Source organism: Anomaloglossus baeobatrachus, chromosome 3 (assembly GCF_048569485.1).
Source record: "Anomaloglossus baeobatrachus isolate aAnoBae1 chromosome 3, aAnoBae1.hap1, whole genome shotgun sequence".
Taxonomy (NCBI): domain Eukaryota; kingdom Metazoa; phylum Chordata; class Amphibia; order Anura; family Aromobatidae; genus Anomaloglossus; species Anomaloglossus baeobatrachus.
Window position 1 is genome coordinate 159,863,356 of NC_134355.1, and position 27,585 is coordinate 159,890,940.

The following is a 27,585-nucleotide window of genomic DNA, read 5'->3' on the forward strand; positions in this document are numbered from 1 at the left end:
CGATCGCACGAGCAATCGTACCCGCCCCCGTCGTTTGTGCGTCATGGGCATTTAGTTGCCCATGGCGCACAAAGTCGTTAACCCCCTGTCACACGTACTTACCTTCCGGGTGACGTCGCTGTGGGCGGCGAACATCCTCTTCCTGAAGGGGGAGGGACGTTCGGCGTCACACCGACGTCACACGGCAGCCGGCCAATAGAAGTGGAGGGGCGGAGATGAGTGGGACGTAACATCCCGCCAACCTCCTTCCTTCACATTGCCGTTGGGATGCAGGTAAGCTGTGTTCGTCGTTCCCGAGGTGTCACACGGAGCGACGTGTGCTGCCACGGGAATGACGAACAACCAGAGCACAGAAGGAGGACCGACATTTTGAAAATGAATTACGTGTCAACGAGCAATGATAAGGTGAGTATTTTTGCTCGTTCACAGTCGTTCGGAGGTGTCACACGATACGATATCTCTGACGATGCCGGATGTGCGCCACTAACGACATGACCCCGACAACATATCGCCCGATATATCGTACCTTGTGACGCCGGCATAACTTATTACTAGAGATGAGCGAACCGGTCGCGGTTCGGCTCGAGGTCGGTTCGCCGACGGAGGTCCCGTTCGAGTTCGGCTCGTCGAACGTTCGACGAACCGAACTCGAACTGCATAGGAAACAATGGCAGGCAATCACAAACACATAAAAACACCTAGAAAACACCCTCAAAGGTGTCCAAAAGGTGACAAACAACTCACAACACAACACAAACACATGGGAAAGTGACAAGGACATATACTCATGCGAAAACAAAAGAGCTGGACAAGGAAAAAGAGGAGGACACACAGATATATGAGTATATGCAAGGAAACATCGATGCCATTACTGTGCAACTTGAGCCCTGCTCATTTTAGGCTTCCAATCTGGATAAATTGCCTGAGCTTGCCACGTACGCCTTGGGGATCTTGTCGTGTCCTGCAGCCAGTGTTCTCTCGGAACCTGTCTTCAGTTCTGCTGGGGGTCTGCTGGCAGATAAGCACACGCGTCTGTCCACTGACAATGTGGACATGGCTCTCAGAGGACTTTTCTTCCCCTGGGTCAGCCAGAGGACGGGAAAGGCACGCGTATTTTTGAGAGTGCTTCATGCAAAGCATCTTTTTCATCTTGAAAATTGGGTCAAATGATGCCAGTCAAGTGGGGTGTGTGTGGCCCAATTAGCGGCAACGAGGGAGACTGTGGTTGGAGTCCCCTCGCTGTGTTTCTAAAAGAACCAAGATGAACAAGTCATGGCTCTCAGAGGACTTGTCTTCCCCTGGGTCAGCCAGGGGACGGGAAGGGCACGCGTATTTTTGAGAGTGCTTCATGCAAAGCATCTTTTTCTTTTTCAAAAGGGGGTCAACTGATGCCAGTCAAGTGGGGTGTGTGTGGCCCAATTAGTGGCAACGAGGGAGACTGTGGTTGGAGTCCCCTCGCTGTGTTTTACATGATTTTCGAAGGGCATGACATGCCTAAGAGGTTGAGTTTCATCATCTGCAACGTGTTGGCAACAGAAAGGCTGCCTTTACACCCTTTTGAGACCGAGGATTTTCGAGACCTTATGCCCATTGCAGTGCCCCAAGAGCCGATGGCCAGTCGTCACTCCTTCTCCAAGAAAAGCGTGCCCGCGCTACCACAGTAGGTTGCACACAACCTCACCGATTCCTTGAGAAACTCTGTGTGTGACAGGGTGCATTTCAACACAGATACTTGGACCAGTAAGCATGGACAGGGGAGTTACATGTTGCTGACTGGGCACTGGGTAACTATGGTGAGAGATGGAGAAGGGTTTGCTGTACAAGTCTTGCCGTCCCCAGACTTGTGTGTCAATCCTTCCTCTGTATGTACAAGTTCCTCCACTGCTTCTGCCTCCTCAACCTCGTGTGGGTCCTCCACCTCGCACCAAACCCTGTGTGGTCAGGCCACCCTTCCTTGTAACTGCGCCCAAGGAATCCCACACACCTCCTTACTATGCTGGCAGCAGAGCTCAAGGCCATCAGGCGGTCAAATGTTTACTTTGAAATGTAGGGGAAATGTGAGACACCGCTGAGGAATTGTGGACGGTTAGCTCTGGAGAGTGAGACCGAGTTTCATCAATGGTTGTCTCCACTCAACCAGCAGTCAGGGAAGGTCGGGTGCGACAATGATGCAAACCAGTCTGCGACCCTTCTTCAGGGCAATGTGACACACATGTATGTATGGCTCACGTGTTGAATCTGATTCTCCAGCAATTTTTAAAATACCATCCCGGCCTACATGGCCTTGTGCAGCGGGCACGCTGCTATGTGCTCACCTTCATCCTTCGCACCCAGCAGCTCAACAACTTTCATCGCTCCGGAAGTCTTAGGGTCTGGCAGTTAAATGCCGGAAATGCGATGTTCCAACACGCAGGAATTAGAATCTGCACATGTTGCAGCGTGTGTCACAGCACCGCAGAGCCCTGCTGAAATACGGTATGACGTATACCCTGGGCTAACTTGATCCAGAGGTGGTGCAGATCACGCTGCTGGAGTGGTGTCAGATCAAGGACCTATGCACCCTTCTACACAGTTTACAAATGTCGACGAAGATGTTTAGCACTGGCAATGCCATTCTCAGCGTGACAATTCTGGTCATCTACATGATGGAGCACACTGTAAGCATTATTCGGAGTCAGGTATTGGTCCAAGAGGAAGGTGAGTGAGTACAGGAGGAGTCATATGCAGAAGGGATAATAAGATCTACAAGGTCCATACGGTAAGCGGCACCTAGGCAGCAGTTATGGTGGGGGATAGGGATTAACAAGGGCGCATAGTATCAGCAAAAATTGTTGAGGAAGGTGCAGGAGCCATGAAGAAATGGAGGACGAACTTGCGATGGGCATGGAAGACTCAGCAGATGAGTGAGAGCTTGCTCACATTTTGGTTGTGCGAGGTTGGGGGGAGAGGGCAGAGGAAGGAGGCACGATTCTCACCTCTCTGCCACCAACACACCAAGGACTTGGTCCTCCTGGATGCACAAGACACATGAGCGTCTTCTTGCTGCACTACCTACAACATGACCCTCGGATTGTACGAATTCGAAGTAATGCTAACTACTGGGTTGCCACACTGTTAGATCCCCGGTACAAGACAAAATTTGGTGAAATAATTCCTGCCATAGAAAGGGACGCACGTATACAGGAGTATCTTCAGAAGGTGGTACGCAATCTTAGATCTGCTTTTCCACTAAACACCAGTGCTGCACAGAGTGAATCTCAACGCTTTGTCATGGATAGGAGGAAATGGTCTTTTACTTGTCCACATCTGAGGGACCGAGGGCTGGCTGCTGTGCTGAGATGGCATTGAGTACGGTGTCCCTGCAGAGTTGCACTTTTGGTCATATACAAAATGAGTTGAAAAAGGACAGATGCTGGTGGAAAGGGGAACAGGTGTGTTGGAAAGGGGAAAAACGTTTTGGTCCGTGGGTTTGGTGGTTAAGCAAAAGTAACATTTGATGAAGAAACACCATCTGTTACGGTGGGACTGGCAGATTTGGATAAGGTGGTATATACTATGTTACCGCTATATAACGAAAATTAATAAGAAAAGAAAGAGAAAGGTATATATCCCCATCAGCAGTCAGTGTCCACCGTGCTCCCAGATGGAAAAGGAGAGGATGGCAACTGGAAGGTTAGGTGGAGGATACAGAGCTGTGTGGCTATGAAACTAATAGTAGCCTGAACCAAGTTAGACGCCACTCGGATCTTGAGACTGGGAGCCCTGTTAGCGTCACAGGGTCCACACGCCCACCCAGCCCAGGAACTCCCTGTTAACATCACAGGGGCCATTCAGTACGCTGACCGTGTGCATTGGGGCCACACCTGTGGACAGCAGGCGCATCAGCAGCAGCAGGCCTGTTAATGCCACTGGGCTGCACAAGCAGGACTTGTAGGACAGGAGCTGGTCTTAACCGTTCTGCGTTACCAACTGTGGTGGCGGCCTGCATCGACGCCCTATCCCTGCCTACCTCTGGCCTAAAGCCGCAATGGGTTCAACACATGGAGGTGTGCTCTTTCGGAGCATAATAGAAGACTGCGCACCTCCTTGTTGTCTCCAGCCCCTTTTATAACCTGGGTCCGCCCCAAACCAGGGTGGACCACAATGCACCTCCTGGAGGCAAAAGCAGAGTGATACGTTATGAGTGGCATAACTAGCGTCCTATTTGGAACCGCAACTTCAATGATGACCTCATGGCTGTCATGACCCAAACACCTCACCAGTCATCGTCTGACCATCAATAATGAGGTGACAAGTCATAGGGGCGGGCCTCTGCAAGCCATTTGGGAGTGGCCTGGCCACATCGTCAGGACACCTGATGCCCTGTGGTCTAAATGGGCCCCCACATCAGGGGCAGGGCCAAAGAGTTCATTACCGGACCTAGTTTCTGATGCAGTAAGTGCCTGACCATGGTCAGTTGCATGAAATACAGTCTCTGAAAAAAGACTATCAGCTTTAGCATGGTGTCTAGGCACAACACAGGACTTAGACCCGGCACGGAGTGCAAGTACCTGTGCAAAGAGGCTTTTCGCACTAAGTGTGGGAGCATGCGCTGTAGCCCGAAATGAAGACTTAGCCTCGGGAATGGCACAGTCAGGCTGAGCATACTCACTAGGCGAAACACTGGAGTTAGGCTGCGGCTGGGGTAAATCGGCACACGCATGCGCACTAGCTGCCTCTCCACACTTAGACGTGGAGGAGAAAGCAGCCAGCTGGACAACCCGAGGCACAGGCCTAAATGGCAGCTGATGCTTGGGCGCAACTGAAACCGCAGCAGGCTGCTTGCGTTTAAGGCGTCACCGTTTTGTAACAACAAATACCATCCAAAAGAACAGGTGTACTTCTTCCCATGGATAATCTGATATGATCCCTTTTTTCATGGACACGACCATCGCTAACAAATGTAGATGAGGCCAAAACAGCAGCTGCTTCAAGGGATCTGAAGTGCTCCATAAAGTGGCCTCTCCTCCACCCCAATTTCAAGATCCCAAATACTCCATTCCTCTGTGGTGTCAATCCAATCGCACTTGCTTCCTAACAGCTCTCAAGTTTCCACCAGCCCTGCTGAGTATGGGGTAACAGAGATGGTTGAGTTTGCATAGCTGTTCAGTCGCACTATAGCCTGGGAATCAGAGGTCTGCTCCAAAGCTGCAATGAGTACAGACAAGGAAGTTATTATTATTTTTATTATTATTGATTTATAGAGCACCATTGATTCCATGGTGCTGTACATGAGAAGGGGGTTACATACAGAATACATATACAAGTAACTATAGACAGACTGGTACAGAGGGAAGAGGGCCCTGCCCTTGCGGGATTACATGCTAAAGGATTTTTGGGAGGAGACAGTAGGAGTGGTTTAGGTTGAGCGTCAAGTATGTATGGTGGTGGTGTCATTGAAGGTGATAGTCATTTCTGAACAGATGAGTTTTCAGATTCAGTTTGAAGCTTGCGGGTGTAGCAGATAATCTGACGTGTTGAGGTAGCGAGTTCCATGAGACAGGGGAAATGATCTGCGCAGATGGCCAGAAGCTTTGTGAGTGGGATCCAGGCCCCGATGAAGAAGGTGCTGTGCCTAATCGACACCCTCATTTCCAAAAAGTAAATCCTCCTGGTGGAGACAATGGGGAACATGATGAGGAGCACAGATACCTGATTGGAATGACAACTTTACTATTCGGTCAGGGCAGGAAGAGGTTGTCTCGGAGGACTCAGGACGAGGGGAATGAAAACACACAGGGTTATTGATGAGGTTGGAGACCACACTTACTGTCAAACCAAAGTCAGCCACTCGATGAGGTCAGCAGAGGAGGTGGAGGAGGATGCTACTGACGACGAGGTTACGTTGCGTCTTCTTGGCCAGAGACAAAGTACTGGAAGCACGTCAACAACTGAATCCTGGACCACAACTTTGACTCTGAGCAGAAGTCGTGTTGGCTATGCAGGTCGCATGGGCTGTAAGCCTTTCCTAGCCTGTGAATTTTTGGACATCGCAAAGGATCACCCAAGTCATGGTATCTGTAAGATTTGTCAACAATCTGTAAGTAGAAGGCAAAAACTCACACTTTTGAGTACTTCCTCCATGAAGTATCACATGGATATGAATTGACAGCGTGAAGGTGTATTGCTCAGCTTTAGCAACTGTCAACGCAATATGCTTATTTGCCGTTCATTGCATGCATTGTTGCAGACTACACACAAGGGGCTGCTGTTTTTTTGGATCTGCCTTTGGTCACTATAGCAATATAAAATTGCTCTTCGGGTGTGGACTTGGAGATGCTGTCTATGAACAGAAGGAAAAGCTAAAGGTGTGTGTTACAGCAAGGAGCCACCGCGGAAACAGTTCGTTCAATTGTGAGGGGAGTTGTGTTGTACTTTGATGATGAGCACTGTAACGTCAGTGAGCAGCATCCTGTGCCACAGACCAACATTCTTACGGTGCTGTCTATACTGTTTACCGTGAGAGGAGCGTAAAGTCTGTATTTCTGGCAACTGGACATCACAGTACCCGGGTACGGTAGGCTGTGCCCAGACAATAATGCGGGCACGCAACACTTTGTTTTATTAGCAAAACACATATCTGTTCTGGGTAGGCCGACTATATAGACAATAAGACTTGCTGCCTCTGCACTGTCAAATTGTCACGAACAGTTTAAATCATAGAGGGACAGCGACACATGTTTGCATTGACTGTTGCTTTTCAAGATTTCCATGACTGTGTTGCAGAGCTGTGTGGTTTGCATTCACACTGTTATCATCTGCATTATCTGTGAAGCTTCAGCTAACAAGGGTATTCAGGGGGGGTAATGTGTTTTGTCTATGTTTAGGTAGATAACTTGGAAGCTCTTGTGATGCGCCACTGGTAGCTCGTGTTCGCACACACACACACACACACACACACACGCACAAACACAGAATTACTGCTACACAGAGGGATTAGCAGGTAGTAGGCAACAGAATAGATTGTTCAATTATTTAAATTGTATGCATGGTTCTTATTGTTTGTTTTGGTAAAGTTAAACAATCATTTATCAACCCAACTGCCTAGAGTCCTTTTCCTGTTGCCTGGTTTTGCTGCATACTGGGGAGCCCACCCTGTACATGACTTAAAATGAAGCATAAGTCGCAATGTGAATTTCACTGTGCTACAATGCGGCCTAGCGTGCCTGTGCAACCACCGCCTGCCCCATCAAGTGCATCTGCGTGCTCTTCATCCTCTGTGACTGTGGGGACAGCAGTCACACATGGTTTTTCACACTGAACTTCCACTCCTTTACCCGCAACAGGGAGTGTGATTGGCAGGTCATCACTTGTTTTGGAAGTGGAAACAGAAGGTATTGTTGAGCTGTCAGACATCGAGAGAACCATCATTGGATGCAGGCTACATTATATCCACGCCTGCACCTTCGTCACAGATTGCCTGGACTACCTGCAGTTAATAATTGCATTCCAGAAATGGAAAGGAGTGTAGAATGCACATGTGTTGAACCTTGCTTGGCAGCAAAGGAACACTAACTTAGTATTCCAGACAATTTTAGGATGGCAGAAAAAGAGTCAGCTCTTTGGGCAAATTAAATAGCGTGGCAAAAGTGGACAGATGGGTACAGGGGCCGTGTTCTGTGGGTACCAGGACAGTAAAAGAAGCCTCACTTTCTATCCCTCCTAATGATCAAATGCAGCAATGAATTCCCTGAGTTTGCTATAAAATTAGCATAGCAAAATGTGCATGAGGGTAGAATGCAGAGGTGCTTGAGATTGCTTGGCATAAGTGGCACAATAAAGGAGTCCTACAGCCATTTTTTGTATGCCACTAAGTTGCAGTATTTTTTGCTATCATTATAGCTTATTAAAAACAGAGCAGGAGGGTGTCTTGCAGAGGTGCTGGAAATAGCTTGGCACCAGTGGGACAATAATGAAATACAACAGCCAGTTCTTGTATGCCACTAAATGGCAGCTTTTTTTTGCTATTATTATAGCTTATTAAAAACAGAGCAGGAGGGTGTCATGCAGAGGTGCTGCATATAGCTTGGCACCAGTGGGGCACTAATGGAGTACAACAGCCACTTCTTGTATGCCACTAAGTTTACTCAATTTTTGGTATTATAATGTATTAGTAACAATGAGTTTGAGTGTGCAATGCAGGCAGACGTGCTGCAAATATCTTTGCACTAGTGGGACGATACAGAAGTCTAACAGCCACGTTTAGGATGCCACTAGGTTCACTGAGTGTTTGCTAGTATAATGGCTTAGTAACAATGAGTTTGAGTGTGCAATGCAGGCAGACGTGCTGCAAATATCTTTGCACTAGTGGGACGATACAGAAGTCCAACAGCCACGTTTAGGATGCCACTAGGTTCACTGAGTGTTTGCTAGTATAATGGTTTAGTAACAATTAGTTTGAGTGTGCAATGCAGGCAGACGTGCTGCAAATATCTTTGCACTAGTGGGACGATACAGAAGTCCAACAGCCACGTTTAGGATGCCACTAGGTTCACTGAGTGTTTGCTAGTATAATGGCTTAGTAAAAATGAGTTTGAGTGTGCAATGCAGGCAGACGTGCTGCAAATATCTTTGCACTAGTGGGACGATACAGAAGTCCAACAGCCACGTTTAGGATGCCACTAGGTTCACTGAGTGTTTACTAGTATAATGGCTTAGTAACAATGAGTTTGAGTGTGCAATGCAGGCAGACGTGCTGCAAATATCTGTGCACTACTGGGACTATACAGAAGTCCAATAGCCACGTTTAGGATGCCACTAGGTACACTCAGTGTTTGCTAGTATAATGGCTTAGTTATAATGAGTTTGAATGTGCAATGCAGGCAGAGGTGCTGCAAATATCTGTGCACTAGTGGGACAATACAGAAGTCCAATAGCCACGTTTAGGATGACACTAGGTACACTCAGTGTTTGCTAGTATAATGGCTTAGTAACTATCAGTTTGAGTGTGCAATGCAGGCAGACGTGCTGCAAATATCTGTGCACTACTGGGACTATACAGAAGTCCAATAGCCACGTTTAGGATGCCACTAGGTACACTCAGTGTTTGCTAGTATAATGGCTTAGTTATAATGAGTTTGAGTGTGCAATGCAGGCAGACGTGCTGCAAATATCTGTGCACTACTGGGACTATACAGAAGTCCAATAGCCACGTTTAGGATGACACTAGGTACACTCAGTGTTTGCTAGTATAATGGCTTAGTTATAATGAGTTTGAGTGTGCAATGCAGGCAGACATGCTGCAAATATCTTTGCACTAGTGGGACGATACAGAAGTCCAACAGCCACGTTTAGGATGCCACTAGGTTCACTGAGTGTTTGCTAGTATAATGGCTTAGTAACAATGAGTTTGAGTGTGCAATGCAGGCAGACGTGCTGCAAATATCTGTGCACTACTGGGACTATACAGAAGTCCAATAGCCACGTTTAGGATGCCACTAGGTACACTCAGTGTTTGCTAGTATAATGGCTTAGTTATAATGAGTTTGAGTGTGCAATGCAGGCAGAGGTGCTGCAAATATCTGTGCACTACTGGGACTATACAGAAGTCCAATAGCCACGTTTAGGATGCCACTAGGTACACTCAGTGTTTGCTAGTATAATGGCTTAGTTATAATGAGTTTGAGTGTGCAATGCAGGCAGAGGTGCTGCAAATATCTGTGCACTACTGGGACTATACAGAAGTCCAATAGCCACGTTTAGGATGCCACTAGGTACACTCAGTGTTTGCTAGTATAATGGCTTAGTTATAATGAGTTGGAGTGTGCAATGCAGGCAGACGTGCTGCAAATATCTGTGCACTACTGGGACTATACAGAAGTCCAATAGCCACGTTTAGGATGACACTAGGTACACACAGTGTTTGCTAGTATAATGGCTTAGTTATAATGAGTTGGAGTGTGCAGAGGACAGGAGGGTACAGTGCCAGGGTTGTGGGGCTCTGGGTAGAGGAAAGGAAGCCTGCCTTTCTATTCCCTCCTAATGGGGAAATGCAGCGAGGAAATCCCTGACCTTAGCTACACAGACGCTGTCTCTGTTTTCAGGACCTGTCACCTATGGCTCTGACCCTGCCGGTACGAGCCCTTAAAAGGACTGATAGAAAGTGCTCTCCCTAAGCTGTCCAGCGCTGTGTATGGAGCGCATACAGCTGTATCGGCGATAGGACTCAGGACGGAGCTGCGCCAGTGATGTCTGACACCAAGGACGCAGATGGCAGATAATGGCATGCTGGAGGAAAATGTCCGGTTTTATAATGCAGGGACATGTGACATGGCATCCTATCACACATGCCGTTGCTTCTCTGGCTAAAAGTCCACTTAGCTGTGTGTGTGTCTGGGATTGGCTGACATGCTGGCCCTCCCCACTACACGCGCGCGCTTAGGGAAGGAAGACCAGGAAAAAAAAAAAAAAATGGCGATTGCCATTATACAAACAGCAGTGATCTGAATGCGCTGTTCCCGCACACTATACACTGAAATTTCATAATAGTGTGAGTCACAGAGTGACTTACACTATTACAGCGGAAAGCCAGCTAGGAATTAGCTGTTTTTTTGCTGCTAGAACCGTTCTCGAACGTTTCTAGAACTATCGAGCTTTTGCAAAAAGCTCGAGTTCTAGTTCGATCTAGAACAGGCCCCAAAATCACTCGAGCCTAGAACTGGAGAACCTCGAACCGCGAACCGCGCTCAACTCTACTTATTACCGCAGGAAACCTTTTGAACTCAAATTTTCATATGTCCACGATATATATAAACTCCATAACTAGCTATGTGGATCTTTAAAACGTCTACTGTAGTATTACAAGGACACAGTTTTATAAAGTTTATTAAATGGCAAAGAATGTTTCTGTGCTATTTTCCTTGTTTCAAGTGTTTGCATAGAAAGCCTTGTTGGTTGACATTAGAGATGAACTCATCTTTTGAAATTCGTTTTTTTTCATTTGCTGGCATCACCTAATTATCCCAGAAAAGTCAATTTCCAGTGAATAAATGTTTACCAATCTCAATACTGGAAATATTGTAACTGCTTAGAAAATACACGTGGGGGAGAGGAGGGAGAGAGAACTCTATAGGAGCAAGAGAAAGAACCCTGCTGATCTTAGGAGCTTAAATTCTATAGAAGAGAGAGGATGCCCCTGATTATAAGAGCTTACACTCTAAAGAAGAGAGAGGACCCCACTGGCTATAAGAGTTTACACTCTACATGAGAGAGAGGACTTCGCTGATCATAAAAGCTTACACTCAACAGGACAGAGAGGACCCTGCTGACTATAAGAGCTTATGCTCTTCAGAAGAGAGTAAGAGGACCCCACTGATCATAAGAGCTTATACTCTTTAGGAGAGAAAAGACCCCACTGACTATCTGAGCTTATACTCTACAAAAGAGAGTGAGTGGACCCCACTGATCATAAGAGCTTACACCCTATAGGAGAAATAGATCCTGTTGATTATAAGAGCTTACACTCTACAGGAGAGAGAGGACCCTGCTCACTCTAAGAGCTCACAATCTACAGAAGAGAGTGAGAGGACTCCACTGATCATAAGAGCTGATACTCGACAGAAGAGAGAGAACCCACTGACTATAAGAGCTAATACTTTACAGAAGAAACTGAGAGGACCCAACTGATCATAAGAGCTTACACCTTATAGGAGAGAGAGGATCACGATCACTATAATTGCTTACAATCTACAGGAGATAGTGAGAGTACTCCACTGATCATAAGGTGTTACACTCTACAGGAGAGAGAGGACCTGCTAACTATAAGAGCTTATACTCTACAGAAGAGAGTGAGGGGACCCCACTGATCATAAGAGCTTATACTTGACAGGAGAGAGAAGACCTGCTGACTGTAAGGGCATGTACGCATGTGTGCGTATTGCATGCATTTACACTGCGTCTTGCACTGCAGCATAAATGCATGCGTCCTGTGTCCCCAGCACAATCTATGAAGATTGTGCATAATCCTTGCGCATGTTGCTTTTTTGAACACAGCGATTTGGATGCTGAAATTTTGATCCAAATCGGTGTGTTCAAAAATGCAGCATGTCAATTCTTTCATGTGCTCTGGATGCTGCTCCCACTCTGTCTATGGGAGAGGCAGCATCTCGAACGCATGAAATCGGCATCTTTTCTGCAGAAATACTGCATCCATTATGCAGTGTTTCTGCAACGATTTGAATCGCACATGAGCTGTCAAATCGCTGCAGAAATTTCTGCAGTGACACGACGCAACGTGCGCATACAGCCTAAGAGCTTACTCTCTAAGGCCCCTTTCACATGCACGTTTCTCCGGTACGTGTTTGGTCTGTTTCCCTATGTACCGGAGACACGGACACACGTACTCCAATGTTATTCAATGTTTGGAGTTACACGTGCGTTTTTCCATAAGGTCCGTGTGTCCGTGTGCCTGATACGTATGTGTATCCATATTACACGGATGCATGTCCGTTTTCTGCACGGAACACGCACACACGCACCCAATGAAAGTCTATGGTTCCGTGAGCACACGTACGTGACACGAATGCATCTCCGTATGGTCCGTGTACGTTTTGTGCTTTTTTGAAGTGATGTCGGTCATTCTTTTTTTTCTGTGTATTTCAGTCAATCTCCCTCAGTCCGTCAGTCAGTCTCTCTCTGTCTGTCTGTCTCTCTCTCTTGTCTGTCCCTCTCTCAGTCTGTCTGTCAGTCTCACCCCTCTCTCATACTCACCGTTCCCCGATCACCGGCGCGGCGCTGCACAGCTGTTAAAAAACTCCGGCGGCTATTACTATTTTGAAAAAGCTGGCCGCTCATTATTCAATCTCGGATTCCCTGCTTTCCCCGCCCACCCGCGCCTATGATTGGTTACAGTGAGACATGCCCCCACGCTGAGTAACAGCTGTCTCACTGCAACCAATCACAGCCACCGGTGGGCGTGTCACTATCGAGCAGTAAAAAAAATAAATAAATAATTAAGAAAAAACAGCGTGCGGTCCCCCCCCCTATTTTGATACTAGCCAGGGTAAAGCCACACGGCTGAAGGCTGGTATTCTCAGGATGGGGAGCTCCACGTTATGGGGCGCCCCTCCCCCAGCCTAACAGTATCAGCCAGCAGCCGCCCGGAATTGCCGCATCCATTAGATGGCACAGTCCCGGAACTGTACCCAGCTCATCCCGAATTGCCCTGGTGCGGTGGCAAACGGGGTAATAAGGAGTTAATGGCAGCAGTCCATAGCTGCCACTAAGTCCAAGATTAATCATGACAGGCGTCCCCCCGAGATACCTTCCATGATTAACCTGTAAGTTAAAGAAAATAAACACACACAACGAAAAATCCTTTATTTGAAATAGTAAAAAAAAAAACACCCTCGCTCACCAGTTTATTAAGCCCCGAAAACCCCTCCAGGTCTGGCGTAATCCACGGAGGTCCCGCGACGCTCTCAGTTCTGCTACAGTACATGAAGGTGACAGGAGCTGCAGTAGAACACCGCCGCTCCTGTCAGCTCCACACAGCAGCTGAGGTGAGAAGCGCGATCAGCGATGATGTCAGTCAGGTCACTCACGGCCACCGCTGGATCCTCCAACTGTGACAGCAAGTCTCCCGAGTTATTGAAGTGAGCTGCGCGATCAGCGATGAAGTCACAGGTGAGTTGCGGTCTCGGGTGGAAGACTCCAGCTAGCCGCGGGTAACCTGAGTGACAGCAGCGCTAATCGCGCTGCTCACTTCTGTCACTCAGGGGATTAGCAGTCATTAGCAGTCACCGGTCAGTTCTTCACGGGTGACCGCTAATCAGGACACGACACAGACAGCCGCGGTATAACAATGAAGTCGGGTGAAGTTCACCCGAGTTCATTCTCATCGCGCGTCGCTGTCTGCTGTCAGCGGGTATGTAGCAATGTCATTGTGCATCACACACGGAACATTTCACATGGACATTGCACGTACGTATCACACGCACACACGGCTAGCATACACCATCACACGGATGTCACACGTACCGGAGAAACGGACATAAAATACGGAACACGGACTCAAAAAACGGAACATAATACACGCACGTGTTTTTCACGTGCGTGTGAAGGGGGCCTAAAGGAGAGAGAGAGGAGAACCCTGCAGAACATAAAAGCTTACACTCTACAGGAGAGAAGAGAGGACCCTACTGACTATAAGAAGTTACAATCTACAGAAGATAGAGAATTACTCTGTGACTCTAAGGGCGGCTTTGCACGTTGCAACATCGCACATGCGATGTCGGTGGGGTCAAATCAAAAGTGACGCACTTCCGGCGTCACTTTCGAGATCGTAGTGTGTAAATGCTAGATGATACGATTAATGAGCGCAAAAGCGTCGTTATCGTATCATCGTTGCAGGCTCCGACTTTTTCATAATTATGCTGCAGCGACAGGTACGATGTAGTTCCTCGCTCCTGTGGCTGCACACATCGCTGTGTATAACGCCGCAGGAGCGAGGAACATCAGCTTACCTGCCGCCGCCGGCTATGCGGAAGGAACGAGGTGGGCGGGATGTTTACATCCTGCTCATCTCCGCCCCTCCGCCGCTATTGGCCGCCTGCCGTGTGACGTCGCTATGACGCCGCACGACCCGCCCCCTTAGGAAGGAGGCGGGTCGCCGGCCAGAGCGACGGTCGCAGGCCAGGTGAGTGCATGTGAAGCTGGCGTAGCGATAATTTTCGCTACGCCAGCTATCACAAGATATCGTATCTGCGACGGGGGCGGGGACTATCGCGTGCGACATCGCAGCATCGGCTTGCGATGTCGCAACGTGCAAAGCCCGCCTAAGGTTGGAAAACTACTCTGCCACTTGGTATTGCTGATCTGTGATGGCTCAGGTACTGACCACCACTGCACTAGGTATGATAATCCATAAGATGTCATAGCTACAAGACATTATGAGGAAACCTGCACAGCCATGCAAAACAACATTAGGAAAAAAATATTTTAAACATCACAATTCTTTTGCTTTACTTGACGTTCTCCCTAAAAATGTGACTTTTGCTATTTTTACACCATTCACACCCAAGTTCCGAAAATATGGGGGGAGCTGGGGCATGGCATTGTCTACTCGATAAAATTCATTATATCTGGCAGCATCCACTTTGCTAAATATCTTACACTGGTAGAGGCTGAGAGCCATTATATAGTTTGCAAGGCTACGTGAGGGCCATTATACAGATTTCAGCACAATTTGTGGACCATTATACAGTTTGCAGCTATGGGGGGCCATTATACAGTTCGAAGGGCTATATGGGGCCATCATACAATTTGTAAAGCTATGTGGGGGGCATTATACAGTTTAGAGGGCTATGTGGAGGCCATTATACGGTTTGCAGTGCTATGTAGAGCCCATTAAACAGTTTGCAGACCAATGTGGGGGAGGCATAATATTATTTGGAGTGCTATGTGTGGGGTATTATAAGTTTGCACGGCTTTGTAAGGGCCATTATACTATTTGGAAGGCTATGTGGGGGCCATTATACAGTTTCCAGGGTTATGTGGAAGCCATTGTATAGTTTACAGGGCTATAAAGAGGCCATCATATTATTTGGAGAGCTAAGTGTGGCCAATTATACAGTTTGCAGTGCTATGTGTGAACCATTATACAGTTTCCAGGGCTATGTGAGGTCAGTTATACAGCTTGGAGGGCTATGTGGGGGCCATTGGAGGGGTGTGTGGGGGCAAATTATACTATTTGGAAGGCTATGTGTGGGCCATTATACTATTTGGAGAGCTAGTGGGGACCATTCAACAATGTGGGTGGGGGGACTTTATACTGTGTGGAGGGATGTAAAGGCTGTCATAGTGTATGGAGGGACATGCTACTATTTGGAGGGCTGTGTCATGGTCATCATACTGGGTTGGGGTCACTGTGGGGGAATTATACTTTCGCTGGGTGGGGGATAATGTAAGGTCATCAAAATGCACGTGTAGCGTGTATTGTGTAGGAATTAATTTCTGGGTATCATACTGTGTTTGAGGGACACTTTTGTTGGCATCATACTTTATGGGTTCCATAATAGGGGTAACTTGCTGTGTGGGAACATCAAGGGGCTTCAGTAGGAGGGACATTACTTTTAAATGGCTGCAAAGTTGTAACATATACTCTTCTGTGACCCTGCCGAATACTATTTTTATTTTTGTTTGGGGAGGGGCAAATTAGGATTTTTACTATGGGGCCCTGTGATTTCTATGGACGCCTCTACATCACACTAACGAGCAGCTGTGATAGGATTGGAGTTGATGTTTCTAATTTTCTCCACCTGCTGTTCCATAACACACAGGGATCTATCTTCCATCTTCCTTACCTAACTACATGCAGCATAAAGATGTCAGACACTCCCCGCCTTCTCTAGATGGATGGAAATAGAGAAGTTATGGCTCGCCCCAATACACCCCAATTCCTACCTCTGGGGCACCTCATCAAACAAGCCTGACCCACATACTCTGGGCCCTATAGCCTTCACGAAGAGGATATGGGACTGTTGTGTCAAAAAGTTTCCACTTAAATCTGAACACTCTCCATTGACTTCTTTTCTTTTTAATCCCAGAATGCCAGACGGTATGCAGGGTACAGCGACTAAGACATGGTTTGACAGGAAACTCTTTTGCTTTGCTGACATAGTAGACGCACGTTCCAGAGTCCTTCTCCCCTACGCCACCATAGCTGATAAATTTAATCTCCCTGGCAATTCCCAATATCGGTATTTACAAATTAGACACCTGATGCACTCCCTTTTTACCTCCTTAGAAGTCTCTATCCCTACACTTTTTGAGAGATTATGCAGAGCTGGGGTCTCTACTAAAGGCCTCATCTCAGATATATGGGGAGATAAGGTATGCACACCAGTGACTATGCAAGGGGAACACATGAAATAGCAGAAACTGCCGTGTGAATACTGACCTGAAAAATCCAATAGCTATATGTAAGAGTGAAAATGTGAAAAATGGAATCTGCACCACTGCCACGAACACATGAATCAAGAGAAATTTAGCTACTGAATTGATCAATGCAATAGAGCCCCAACACTACGCCAAAGTATTACTTTGGCGTAGTGTTGGGGCTCTATTGCATTGATCAATTCAGTAGCTAAATTTCTCTTGATTCATGTGTTCGTGGCAGTGGTGCAGATTCCATTTTTCACATTTTCACTCTTACATATAGCTATTGGATTTTTCAGGTCAGTATTCACACGGCAGTTTCTGCTATTTCATGTGTTCCCCTTGCATAGTCACTGGTGTGCATACCTTATCTCCCCATAGTGATGTTTTTTTGGATTTTTGCATCCGGTTCAGACTTAGAATGGTGTTCCAAACGTTATTCCTTATCATCTCAGATATATACCGTATTTTAATTACCCCCTGCCCAGTAGATAAGCCAGATCATACATATATGAGGAAATGGGAAGATTTCCTTGGTGAGACCATTCCCCTGTGTATGCGGAAACGGATCTGGGATACTGCCTCTAAGACATCCTCATGCTATGTCTATAAGGAAAATCAGTATAAATTACTCATGTATTGGTATCACACCCCATCACTACTACATAAACTAAACCCAGCTATACCTGACAATTGTTGGAGGTGTCGAGCTACAGGAGGAGACATACCACACATATTCTGGGTATGCCCCATTATCCAGTGCTTCTGGAGGTTGGTGCAATCCCTTATATATAAAGTAACTGGCCTTCGGGTTCCCCTGGATCCTAAATTCTATATATTAAATATACCACTTGTTCAGCTGGGGAAAAGAGTGAAGCGGTTATTGTTACATATAACTACAGCAGCTAGATGTCTGATTGCCCGTAACTGGAGATCGGCCCATCCACCCTCACTTACAGATCTCCATTCTCGGATCCAAGATGTGAGAAGGATGGAGTATGTATCTGCCCTGTCAAATAACACGGTAGATCATGTTGAGAGCGTTTGGTCACTTTGGGACACCTATTGGGCCAATAAAGAATAATAGTAAGGCATGGTTTTGATGGAAGCCTGATATATCCACCCTCACCACTTCATCCCCCCCATCCTTATATCTCCTTGTCTAGTATTGTTTTGTTTGTCTTGTCACATTCCCTGGTTTTATTGTATTAGTGGATAGTATGATATGTATACTGATTCTTGGTTTACAGTTATAGCTCATATGCTTGTGAGACATATCTATGCATTCATGTACTTTTTCCATGTCTGTTTTTAAAAAATTTAATAAAACATTCAGTTATAAAAAAAAAGATGTCAGACACTCCCCAATATATGAAGGTAACAACACCTCCCATTTGTATAAAGATAGCAGCACTTTCCGTGTGTGTGAGATAACAGCACGCTCTGTGTTTGCATGCTTCATGCTCCCATTCTCCCCTCACACAGTGCTATCACCCACTGGCAAGCAGAAAGGCTCACTGGATTGTCTGTCAAATAGTGATACAGCATAGAGCCCAACTTCAGCCTCTCTTTCGTAAAGGGAACCTGTCACAAGGTTTTTACCTTATGAGCTGCCGCCACCACCAGTAAGCTCTTATATAAAGCATTCCATAAAAAATTCAAACGTCAGAGCAAAGACCAAGAGATATTAGTTTAAAGAGGACTAATCAATTATTAGAAAGCTTCATGATGTAAAAGGAGAGCAAAGTACATATTCTTTCTCAAATTTAGTGATAACAGCGTTAACCTTTTAAATCGACGCCGTCACCAGGTTTTTCCCTTATGAGCTGCGGCCACCACCAGTAAGCTCTTATATACAGCATTCCAGTATACTGTATATAAGAGCCCAGGCCACTCTGTAGAACGTTAAAAACACCTTTATAATACTGACCTAGCGGGCAGTCCGGTACGATAGGTGTCCCTGCTCTCGGTCTGGAGCCTCATCCTTCTTGTGTGATTGCCGTCCTCTTGCCAAGCCCTGTGTGCATGACGCATCCTGCGTCATTCACAGAGAGGCTTCCATTGCGTTCCTGCTGAGGGAAGATCAAAGTACTGTAGTGTACATGCGCGGGTGGTCTTGGACCTTTTCTCGCGCTGCACATTACAGTACTTTGGTTGTCAAGAGCACGGTAGATCAAAGTGCGCATATGCAGGAAAGTCATAGAGGCCTCACTGTGAATGACGCAGGACGTGTCATGCACATGGGTCTGGGCAATCCCACAAGATGGAGGAGGTGCCGGACCGAGAGCAGCAACACCCATTGGACCCTACTGCCCCCTAGGTGAGTATTATAAAGGGTTTTTTATGTTCTACAGAGCGGCCTGAGCTCTTATATACAGTATTCTGGAATGCTGTATATAAGGGCTCACTGGTGGTGGCCGCAGCTTATAAGGGAAAAACCTAGTGACAGGTTCCCTTTAAAAGGTTAAAGCTATTATCAGTAAATTTGAGAAAGATTATGTACGTTGCTCTCCTTTTACATCATGAAGCTTTCCAATAATTGATTGGTCCTCTTTAAAATAATATCTACTGGTCTTTGCTCCGACGATGACGGTTACAATGGCATTTCTGCTCGAACAATTGGATGTCCTGAGGTCAATCCTTTTAAATCCATTTCCAATTCAAAAGGATTGCTCATACAGCATATTATGTCTGGTTATCCTGTATGTACAGCTATGGCTTATATTTTACTAAGCAACATTATGCAAATGTCTCCATCTGTACCACAAGATTTAAAAAAAATGCAGTAATAGTATTGTCAGATGATTCTTAAGCAATTGGCTAAACACAGATTGATACAATGCCAGTGGCAGTACGCTGGGTATATCTGGAAGAAGACAGATGGCATACACAACATGATAGGTACATGTTAACCGGGCAATGTATCTTGTGCCAACACAGTAACACTTAAGTGGAGTGGTGCAGGCAGTCATAAATGTAGATTACTTATGTCTTTTACATCTCTATGGCGGAGATGTATATTACTTACATAGCATAGATCATAGATGTTTTTTTGCTTCTGTTTTTTTAGGGGGGAGGTTGTCGGGAACGTTTGGGGCTAGTACTGAGTTGAGAATTAAAAATGTATAATTTTTATATTATTGTTACAAAATAAAAATGCTAGGAGTCAGAAAATAACAGATTTTTTGCTTGTGGCGATAGACAGGATGGAACATCTTGGAAGCAGCACCTATGATTCACTGAATATCTGTATAATTTCATTTTATGTCAGATACAATTGCATACTGTAATACTTTTCGACTGAATTCACTCACACCTATTTAATGCCATTCTTCAATAGTTTTGTATTCTTTTTTATGAGGCCACATAGTACTTTGAAGTCTATTGTGATGTAAAATATACTCTGTATTCTGTGACATATTAGTCTTTATCCCTTAACTCCTTTGTGTCACGGCTATTTTTCTTTTTTGCATTTTCGCTTTTTCCTTTCCTTTCAAAACCCATAACTTTTTCATTTTTCCGTCAACATAGCCATATGAAGGCCTGTTTTTTGCGGGATGAGTTGTACTTTTAAATGAAACTGTCCATTTTATGATATGACTAACTGAAAATCAGGAAAAAAATTCCCAATTGTTCTGAAATTGCAAAAAAAAAACCACAACCCACAAAAAACCCACAATTCCACAATTGTTTTTTGTTTTTTTTCTATTTAGTGTTCATTGTATGGTAAAAATCTCCACATCACTACAGTAATGGGAATACCAAAATATGCTTCTGTCACCATATTCCTGTAACAGCCAAGAAAACACAATTCTGACATTTTGATTTGTTTTTGTCATTACAGAATTTATAGATTGGGCTACTTAATTTAAAATTTTCATATATCGGACTTTTCCGGCGTAACAATACCACATATGAGGGTTTTTTTATTTCATTATTTTTAATCAGAGAAAGATTGAGTGATTTAAACTTATATGTTTTTAATTTCAATATCTTTTTTTTATTTTTGTTTTAATTTCATTGTACATGTTTATTCCCTTAAAGGGAATCTGTCAGCAGGTTTTGCAGGATGCCTGTCTTGTTTAGGTCTGATCTGTTGTTTATTTGCTTTACTTATTTAAGCAGTAGGACACAAGCAGGATTCCTCATTGCTCGGACTACAATGTAATGCGTGTGGCAGTCTGGCACGCTCCCTCCCTTGATTGACAACTCATTGTCAATGTACAATTTCTATTGAGGGCCTGGTGTGGGCGGGACAGCTCTCTCAGCTCTGCTACATGCCTAAATCTAAAAATTCTGACTGTGTCAGAATAGCTGCAGCCAGTAATCTAAGTGATACATCATTGGGTTCAGGATCTCTTTGCCTATATCATTCTGCTGCCCTCAGGTGAGTCCCTTTAAGAGACTTCAACCTGTGATTGTCTAATTGCTTGTACTATACACAGCAGTACTACAGTTCTGCTGTGTATAGCACAAATCATGGTCTCCTATGAAAACCAGCCAGCAGCTAGCGTTCACAGCAGAGCCATCATGACTGGCACAGCAGACCAAAGCTACCACGGCAACTCATCAGCACCCCGCAATTGCGTCGCAGAGGAACTAATGGGCTGTTAGCACAGTGCCCCCCACCGGTGCATTGTAAATGCCACTGTCAGCGATTGGCAGCAGCATTTAACAGGTTAACATTTGGCTGTTAAAGCAGATGATGGTAGAATATCATAGCCATCATGTGCCGGGAAAGATGCTGGCTCGGCTTGTGCGTCCACATTCAAAGTTTGTGAGATGCAATAGAATGTAACTGAACTGTATGTCCTATTGTGATAAGGGGTTAAAGTCCTATGATGTACATTTGTTTTTTCATTACTTCTTAAAAATGTATGAAGCTGACTCTGGAGTGGAGCCTGCTTCATACCAGGGAGATGTCCACTGTGTTACATAGCTGGCATCTGCCTGTAACTGCAGCAACCGGAGCTTGTTCCTATGAGTGCACCTAACCATTTCAATGCCGCTGACAATCTCTTACAGTGACATTTCAATTGCATTACTGCGCATCAACTACCATCACTGCCTGTAACGCAATTGCGGGGTACCACTGGGTTACCATAACATCCAGTCATTTGTTGAAGAAAAAGATTAATGAGAAATCTGTATCATTATAATAATAAATATGGGTTTTCATATACAGATGCATGAGCCCTCGTCAGCCTGTATCTGTCTAACTACAGTTACCAACTTTGATTGAGTGCATGGAGGATGCAGAGACAGATGAATAAGAGACAGCAGTGTTATGGATGGTGTTTCTGTTTGATTGGCCATTGCCGATTGTGAAGGGGTTCAGATTCTTCCTGGGAAAATTTTTGGGCTCCCTCAAGTGGCCAGTGTTGAAAGTGAGTCAGGTTCTGTGCTTGTCAGTTAGACAGGTGCAGGGCTTGGCTCTAATCCCAGTGGGCCAATCATTTCCAGCCCTTGGTGTATACAGTAAGAGATTCTGCCTCAAGCTGATGCCGGTGATATAGTTTCCTGTGTCAGTTATTCTCTAGTGATCGAGTCTTGAACACCAGATCCTCCTGTCATGTCGGCCGTGTGCCTGTGACCTGCCGGACACTTTTCCAGTGCGCTCCAGTTTTTCTTTTTCTCTTTGAGATTTCCAGTGTTGTCTGCTACAGTTTGTCTGCTTCTATGGGTTAAATTTTTGCCTTTTTTCATAGTCATCCTGAAATCGCCTTTGGCACCTTGGATAAGTACTTTGATATCTAGCCTGTGACTGAACAGTTTTCATGCATTTTTCTCTTATGTGCAATGCTTATTTTGATTCTGTTTCAATTAGTTTTGAAATTCTATGAAGATTGTTCATTGACAGTGGAAAAAAATGCATAGTGGAGTTTTTCTCTTTGTCTGAACATGGTCCTGCGTTTTTTGGTCATTTATGTGTTTGGTGCCCCATTGTGTTCCCACTGATGAACTTTAACAAAGGGACATTGCTGAGATTCCAGTGAAGACCTTTCACCATCATTTTGCATATTTACTTTGTTGTACAGTTTATTAGACCACATTAATGGACTGCTCACTATTAGTCCTGTTGGACATTGAATATTTTGCTACTTTTTGAGACAACCTCTCTTAGATGGGTGGAGGATCATGTGTTCCTAACGGAATTTTGATCATCAGGAGTTGGCATATATTAGGGTTTTGCTGGCTGCACCCAGTGATTTATCCTATCCTTTGGTGTCTTAGTTAGCAGGGCCTCTCTTTGCTCAAGTCTATTCCTAACCATCTGTGTATTGTTTATTTCTTATATCATCATCCATATACAGTTTGTTGGGGGCTTTAACTATCCCTTTGGGGCTGCTCTGAGGCAAGTTAGAATTTCTTTCTTCATCTTTGAGGCTAGCTAGTTTCTTAGGCGGTGACGAAGCATCTAGGTAAAGCAGGTACGCTCCACCACTATTTTTAGTTTTTTTTATATAGTCAGGCGATTGCCGCCTGTTAGTTACCAACCACTCTTGTAGTCTTTTTTCTGTTTTTTCACGTTTTTCCTCCTGGACATTTGGGGTAGTGGGTCTTAGATATTGGGTAGCCACTATCTCTGGATAAGGGATGTTTTTTTCCCTTGAATGGGAAATCTATGGGAATGTCAGCGATCTTCTGACCATAACAGAGCAGATTCTGCGGAATAAATAGAAAGGAGATACAGGGAATAGTTATATTAGTGAAGTGAAGTGATAGGTATGTCTAAAGAGATGTGTTTTTAAATTACTTTTAAGAATGTGAAGGCTAGGTATTTATCGGCTTGTCTGGGATAGTGCATTCCAGGAAACTGTCACAGCGTGAAAGAAGTCTTGGAGATAAAAGTGGGAGGTTTGGCTTATGAAAGATGTTAGTCTTAGATCAGTTTCAGAACAGAAAGCTGTGTAGGGTGATAAAAAGATATGAGGGAGGAGAAATATGGTTGTGCAGAACTGTGGAGAGCTTTGTGGGTGAGAGAGGTAAGTTTATATTGTACTCTGTAGTAGTTGGGTAACGAGTGTACTCACTGGCACAAGTTGGAGGCATTGATGTAACAACTCAAATAAAATTATTTCTTTCACATTCAGCATGGATTGGAGAGGAGTAAGTTTGGTTAGAGGTCAGTAAAGAGTTTCAGTAGTCCAGATGAGAAGGACAAGAGCAAAAGTAAGGGTTTTTGCAGTTTCAAAGATGAGAACAGGTTGGATTCTGGAGAAATTGCTACAATGTAGTTGATGTGAGTCAGTGAGTGATTGAATCTAAGGAATAAAAGACAGTTTGGTGCCAAATATGACTCCAATACATTGGGCAGGCTGCTTGGGAGTTATGGTTGAAATGCAATATCGGGTAAGTTAGTAAGGGGATGAAACACGGCAAGTTCAGTTTTGTAGAGATTCAGTTTTAGATAGAGGAAGGACATGGTATTAGAGACGGTAGGCAGACAATCCCTAGTATTTTTACCCCCTACAGTAAGGGGAAGATAATAGGAGGAAGAGCTGACAAGTGATAGCCATCAGAGGTAGGAGAAAACGCAAGACTGAGCAGTTTCTTTGAGGCTTATAGAGTGGAAAATTGTGAGGAGGAGCTGGTGATCCACAGTGTCAAATGCAGCTGAGAGATGAATTGTGGCTACACTACTGACTTGTACAGAGTCAAAACTATTTTCTTGTGATGAGTATCTATGCCACTTTTAACACATCTCAAAATGTTACTTACCTTATCAGCTGGCACTAAGGTGAGTTTGTTAGCCCACCAATATGCACTTTGTACATTTTGTTTCTCAAGAGCATTACCTTATATTTATTAATGTTTGACTTCAGTTGCCATATCTTCACTAAAGCCTCCAGCTTACATAAACCGCTCTGTAATATGCATGTATTTCATGCAGCTGCACGCTCGTATCCGGAGAGCGTCAGGCCATGCCAGTTGATATCGTTGCGAGACTCGTGCGAGTCATGTGCAAGTGGAACCGTACTCTCAGTCTGAATGTGGCATGAAAGTAAGGAATAGCAGAGGTGGAAAATTATAAACCTGGCTGGAACCAAGCAAAGTAAAGTGGAAGCAAAACGACAAACTTGAGGCAACTGTGTACAATGCTTTTTAATATCCAAGCACCGGAGTTCTGCCTTGGGTCAACCTGAAAGAGGCTTGGGTGGTGGTATCTGAAACATTTGCTGGGTTACCTGAGAAACTGACATGGACTACTGTAAAGCAAGACACCATAAGAGAAGGGAGCAAGGCCTAAAACTAAAGCAAGGACATGTAACACCTTACAATATTATCTAGGTTATATTCAAGCAAGAAAATATTTTTCACTTCTATTCCTTCTTACTTTTACACACCTTGAGCGCGGTGACCTGAAGAGACCTATAACTTTCAAAGCTTGCCTGTTTTTCTCATTTTATAATGGCTTTGACCTAATTATATTTTTTGTACTCAACCCTTCAACTAAAATAGAACATATAGAAAAAACCTGAGGGATTTTATTTATTAGCACAGCTTAACATGAAGCTTGTCCTGGCTTTATTTTTATATGGCTCTCCTTAGAGAATGTTTCTACAGAAATGCAATTATCTTTTTCACGCATTCCTAAATTACACTGGCCTTGCTTGCTATGTCAGGGGGACATGCAAGTTATCGTTCTCCAGACACCTAAAGGGGTTCTCATCTGCATCATAAAATGTAGCACTAATTACTCCGAGAAACTTCTCTTGACTTCTTATATTTAGAACTTTAGTTTGGTTACTTTTTCCAATGTGGTGTTTCTATTTCACATGACTATACTTGAAATGAACAAACTTTGTTAGAGTCTAAATTAATCTTTCAAGCAGAAGAACATTCTCTATGTATATTTCTCTACAGTCACATCTGTAACCCTGGTGCCCCAGATGGTTGTGTACGCAAGTTACTTACCACTCCATTTGAGTGAGCAGAAGATTTCCTTACTTGGGCAGATGGTAAGAAGTTTTAGCTGCATTCACCCATAAACAGAACATTTTGAACGTCTTGTGAATTTCATTTTTATTTACCAAGTGTAATTTAAAAGAGCAGTCTGAAATATTAGTGTATTTTCACTGATGTTATAGTGAAAAAATATTTACAGTATATTGGTGCAGTATTCAGATGAGCAAAGGTGTCCAGTGCTCAAGCTTTCCTTTCGAATTCCTGCATACCTGGAGTATTGTCTTCCCTGTACACTTGGTAATGTCATAGGTCATGGAAGTAGGCTTTATTACTTGTAGAATTTTATAGAGATTTCTAGCTGTAGGCTTCTGACACTTTCGGCATTTTAATATGCATTTTTACATGTGACCCTAGCCTTGGCCCCAGAAGGCCTCTACTTCATCTTAAACCTCCAAGTCCCTTATGGCTTGTTAAGTCAGAGGAGCAGGATTTTCTTAGGTTAAATGTTTTTTTTCTTTAAATGTAAAAGTCAGTTTTACTTTTTTATTGAGCTCTTGCCTTGTTTCAGCCAATCATTAGTGTGGAGCCAACCTTTTTGACCCCAATTTTTCTTTAGAAAATTAATTTCACTTATCAGTACCTGCTTTTCAGTACCCACACATCCATATTATCAAGTGATAATACGATTTATAATATGCAGAATTTAGAATGCTTGCAATGAGTGTAACATTGAACATAAAATCCTCTTATCTGATGGTTCCATTGACTGTTAATTATATAATTAATTTTGAGCATGGGCCTTCACTTTTTTTTTACCATTTTTGGCACATCAAATATCAGACCAATCTAGATGATGTTTAAAATACTTCTTGTGGTTAACACTGAAAAAAAAATGGCTTCACCAAGTGTACGGGAGTGGAGAACTTTGATGAAAAAGAACATGACTTATGCACCACAATTTTGGATCAAAATATTTTTTTATAAGTAAGTGAAATAATATGTGGTGGTAGATAAGATAGACAAAAGTGTAAAGATTCTATTCTTGAGAATCTATTATCCAGCCCATTCAGATAAAGTATACCGCGTCTACTTATTAAAGAGTTTGACCCCCTCAGAAAATCTTTATCGGCTGCCGTTTGTTGTAGAAAAACAAATGCTTTTTACTCACTGACCCCAAGTGAAGCTCTAAATCTCTGGTGGTGTCTGTTATTGGCTGATATCACATCGACAGCCAATCATTGAGCTTAGTGGCTCCGAGACAGGCTTTCCTTCTGCATGGGCAAAGTCGCTGATCAATGGTTGGCTGCTTTAATGTTGATGGGGCAGCAAGACAGCAGCAAATAACGGTCACAAGGAGCAGTGCCAGAGACTCAGTGCTGAACCTGGACATAGTGAGTAAAAAACAACTGGGATGAAGATTTTCTGAAGGAAGACGTTCTTTTTAAATCTTAGTAAATCTAGCAAAGACAGTTCTACATTGACTCTTTACTGCAATAATATATGTGATGTCATATGATCTGTGTGAACTAAGGAAATTAATCTGTATATTTTTTGTTACAAGGCAAGCTCTTCAGAAAAGCTGAGACAATATGGATTATCTCACATTCACAACCACCCAGTACTTGTGTCTCGAACTCGATCGTGCCCTTTAGTTGCTCCACCAAAACCACCTCCTGTGCCACGATGGAAACTGATAAGACAGAAAAAAGATGTTAATGTTACAGATGAAGCTAAAGGTAAATTTGTGTAGATATACAGTAT

The 27,585-nt window shown here is 44.4% G+C and overlaps 1 protein-coding gene across 1 annotated transcript in view; it reads left to right on the plus strand.

Annotated features, from left to right (window-relative positions):
- ADGB (androglobin) overlaps positions 1-27,585 on the plus strand; it is a 499,062-nt gene that overhangs the window by 113,689 nt on the left and 357,788 nt on the right. Inside the window, exons 10-11 of the mRNA XM_075339549.1 lie at positions 25,783-25,877; positions 27,386-27,560. Of these exons, the coding sequence (XP_075195664.1) occupies positions 25,783-25,877; positions 27,386-27,560 (270 nt within the window). The remainder of the gene's footprint in view (positions 1-25,782; positions 25,878-27,385; positions 27,561-27,585) is intronic.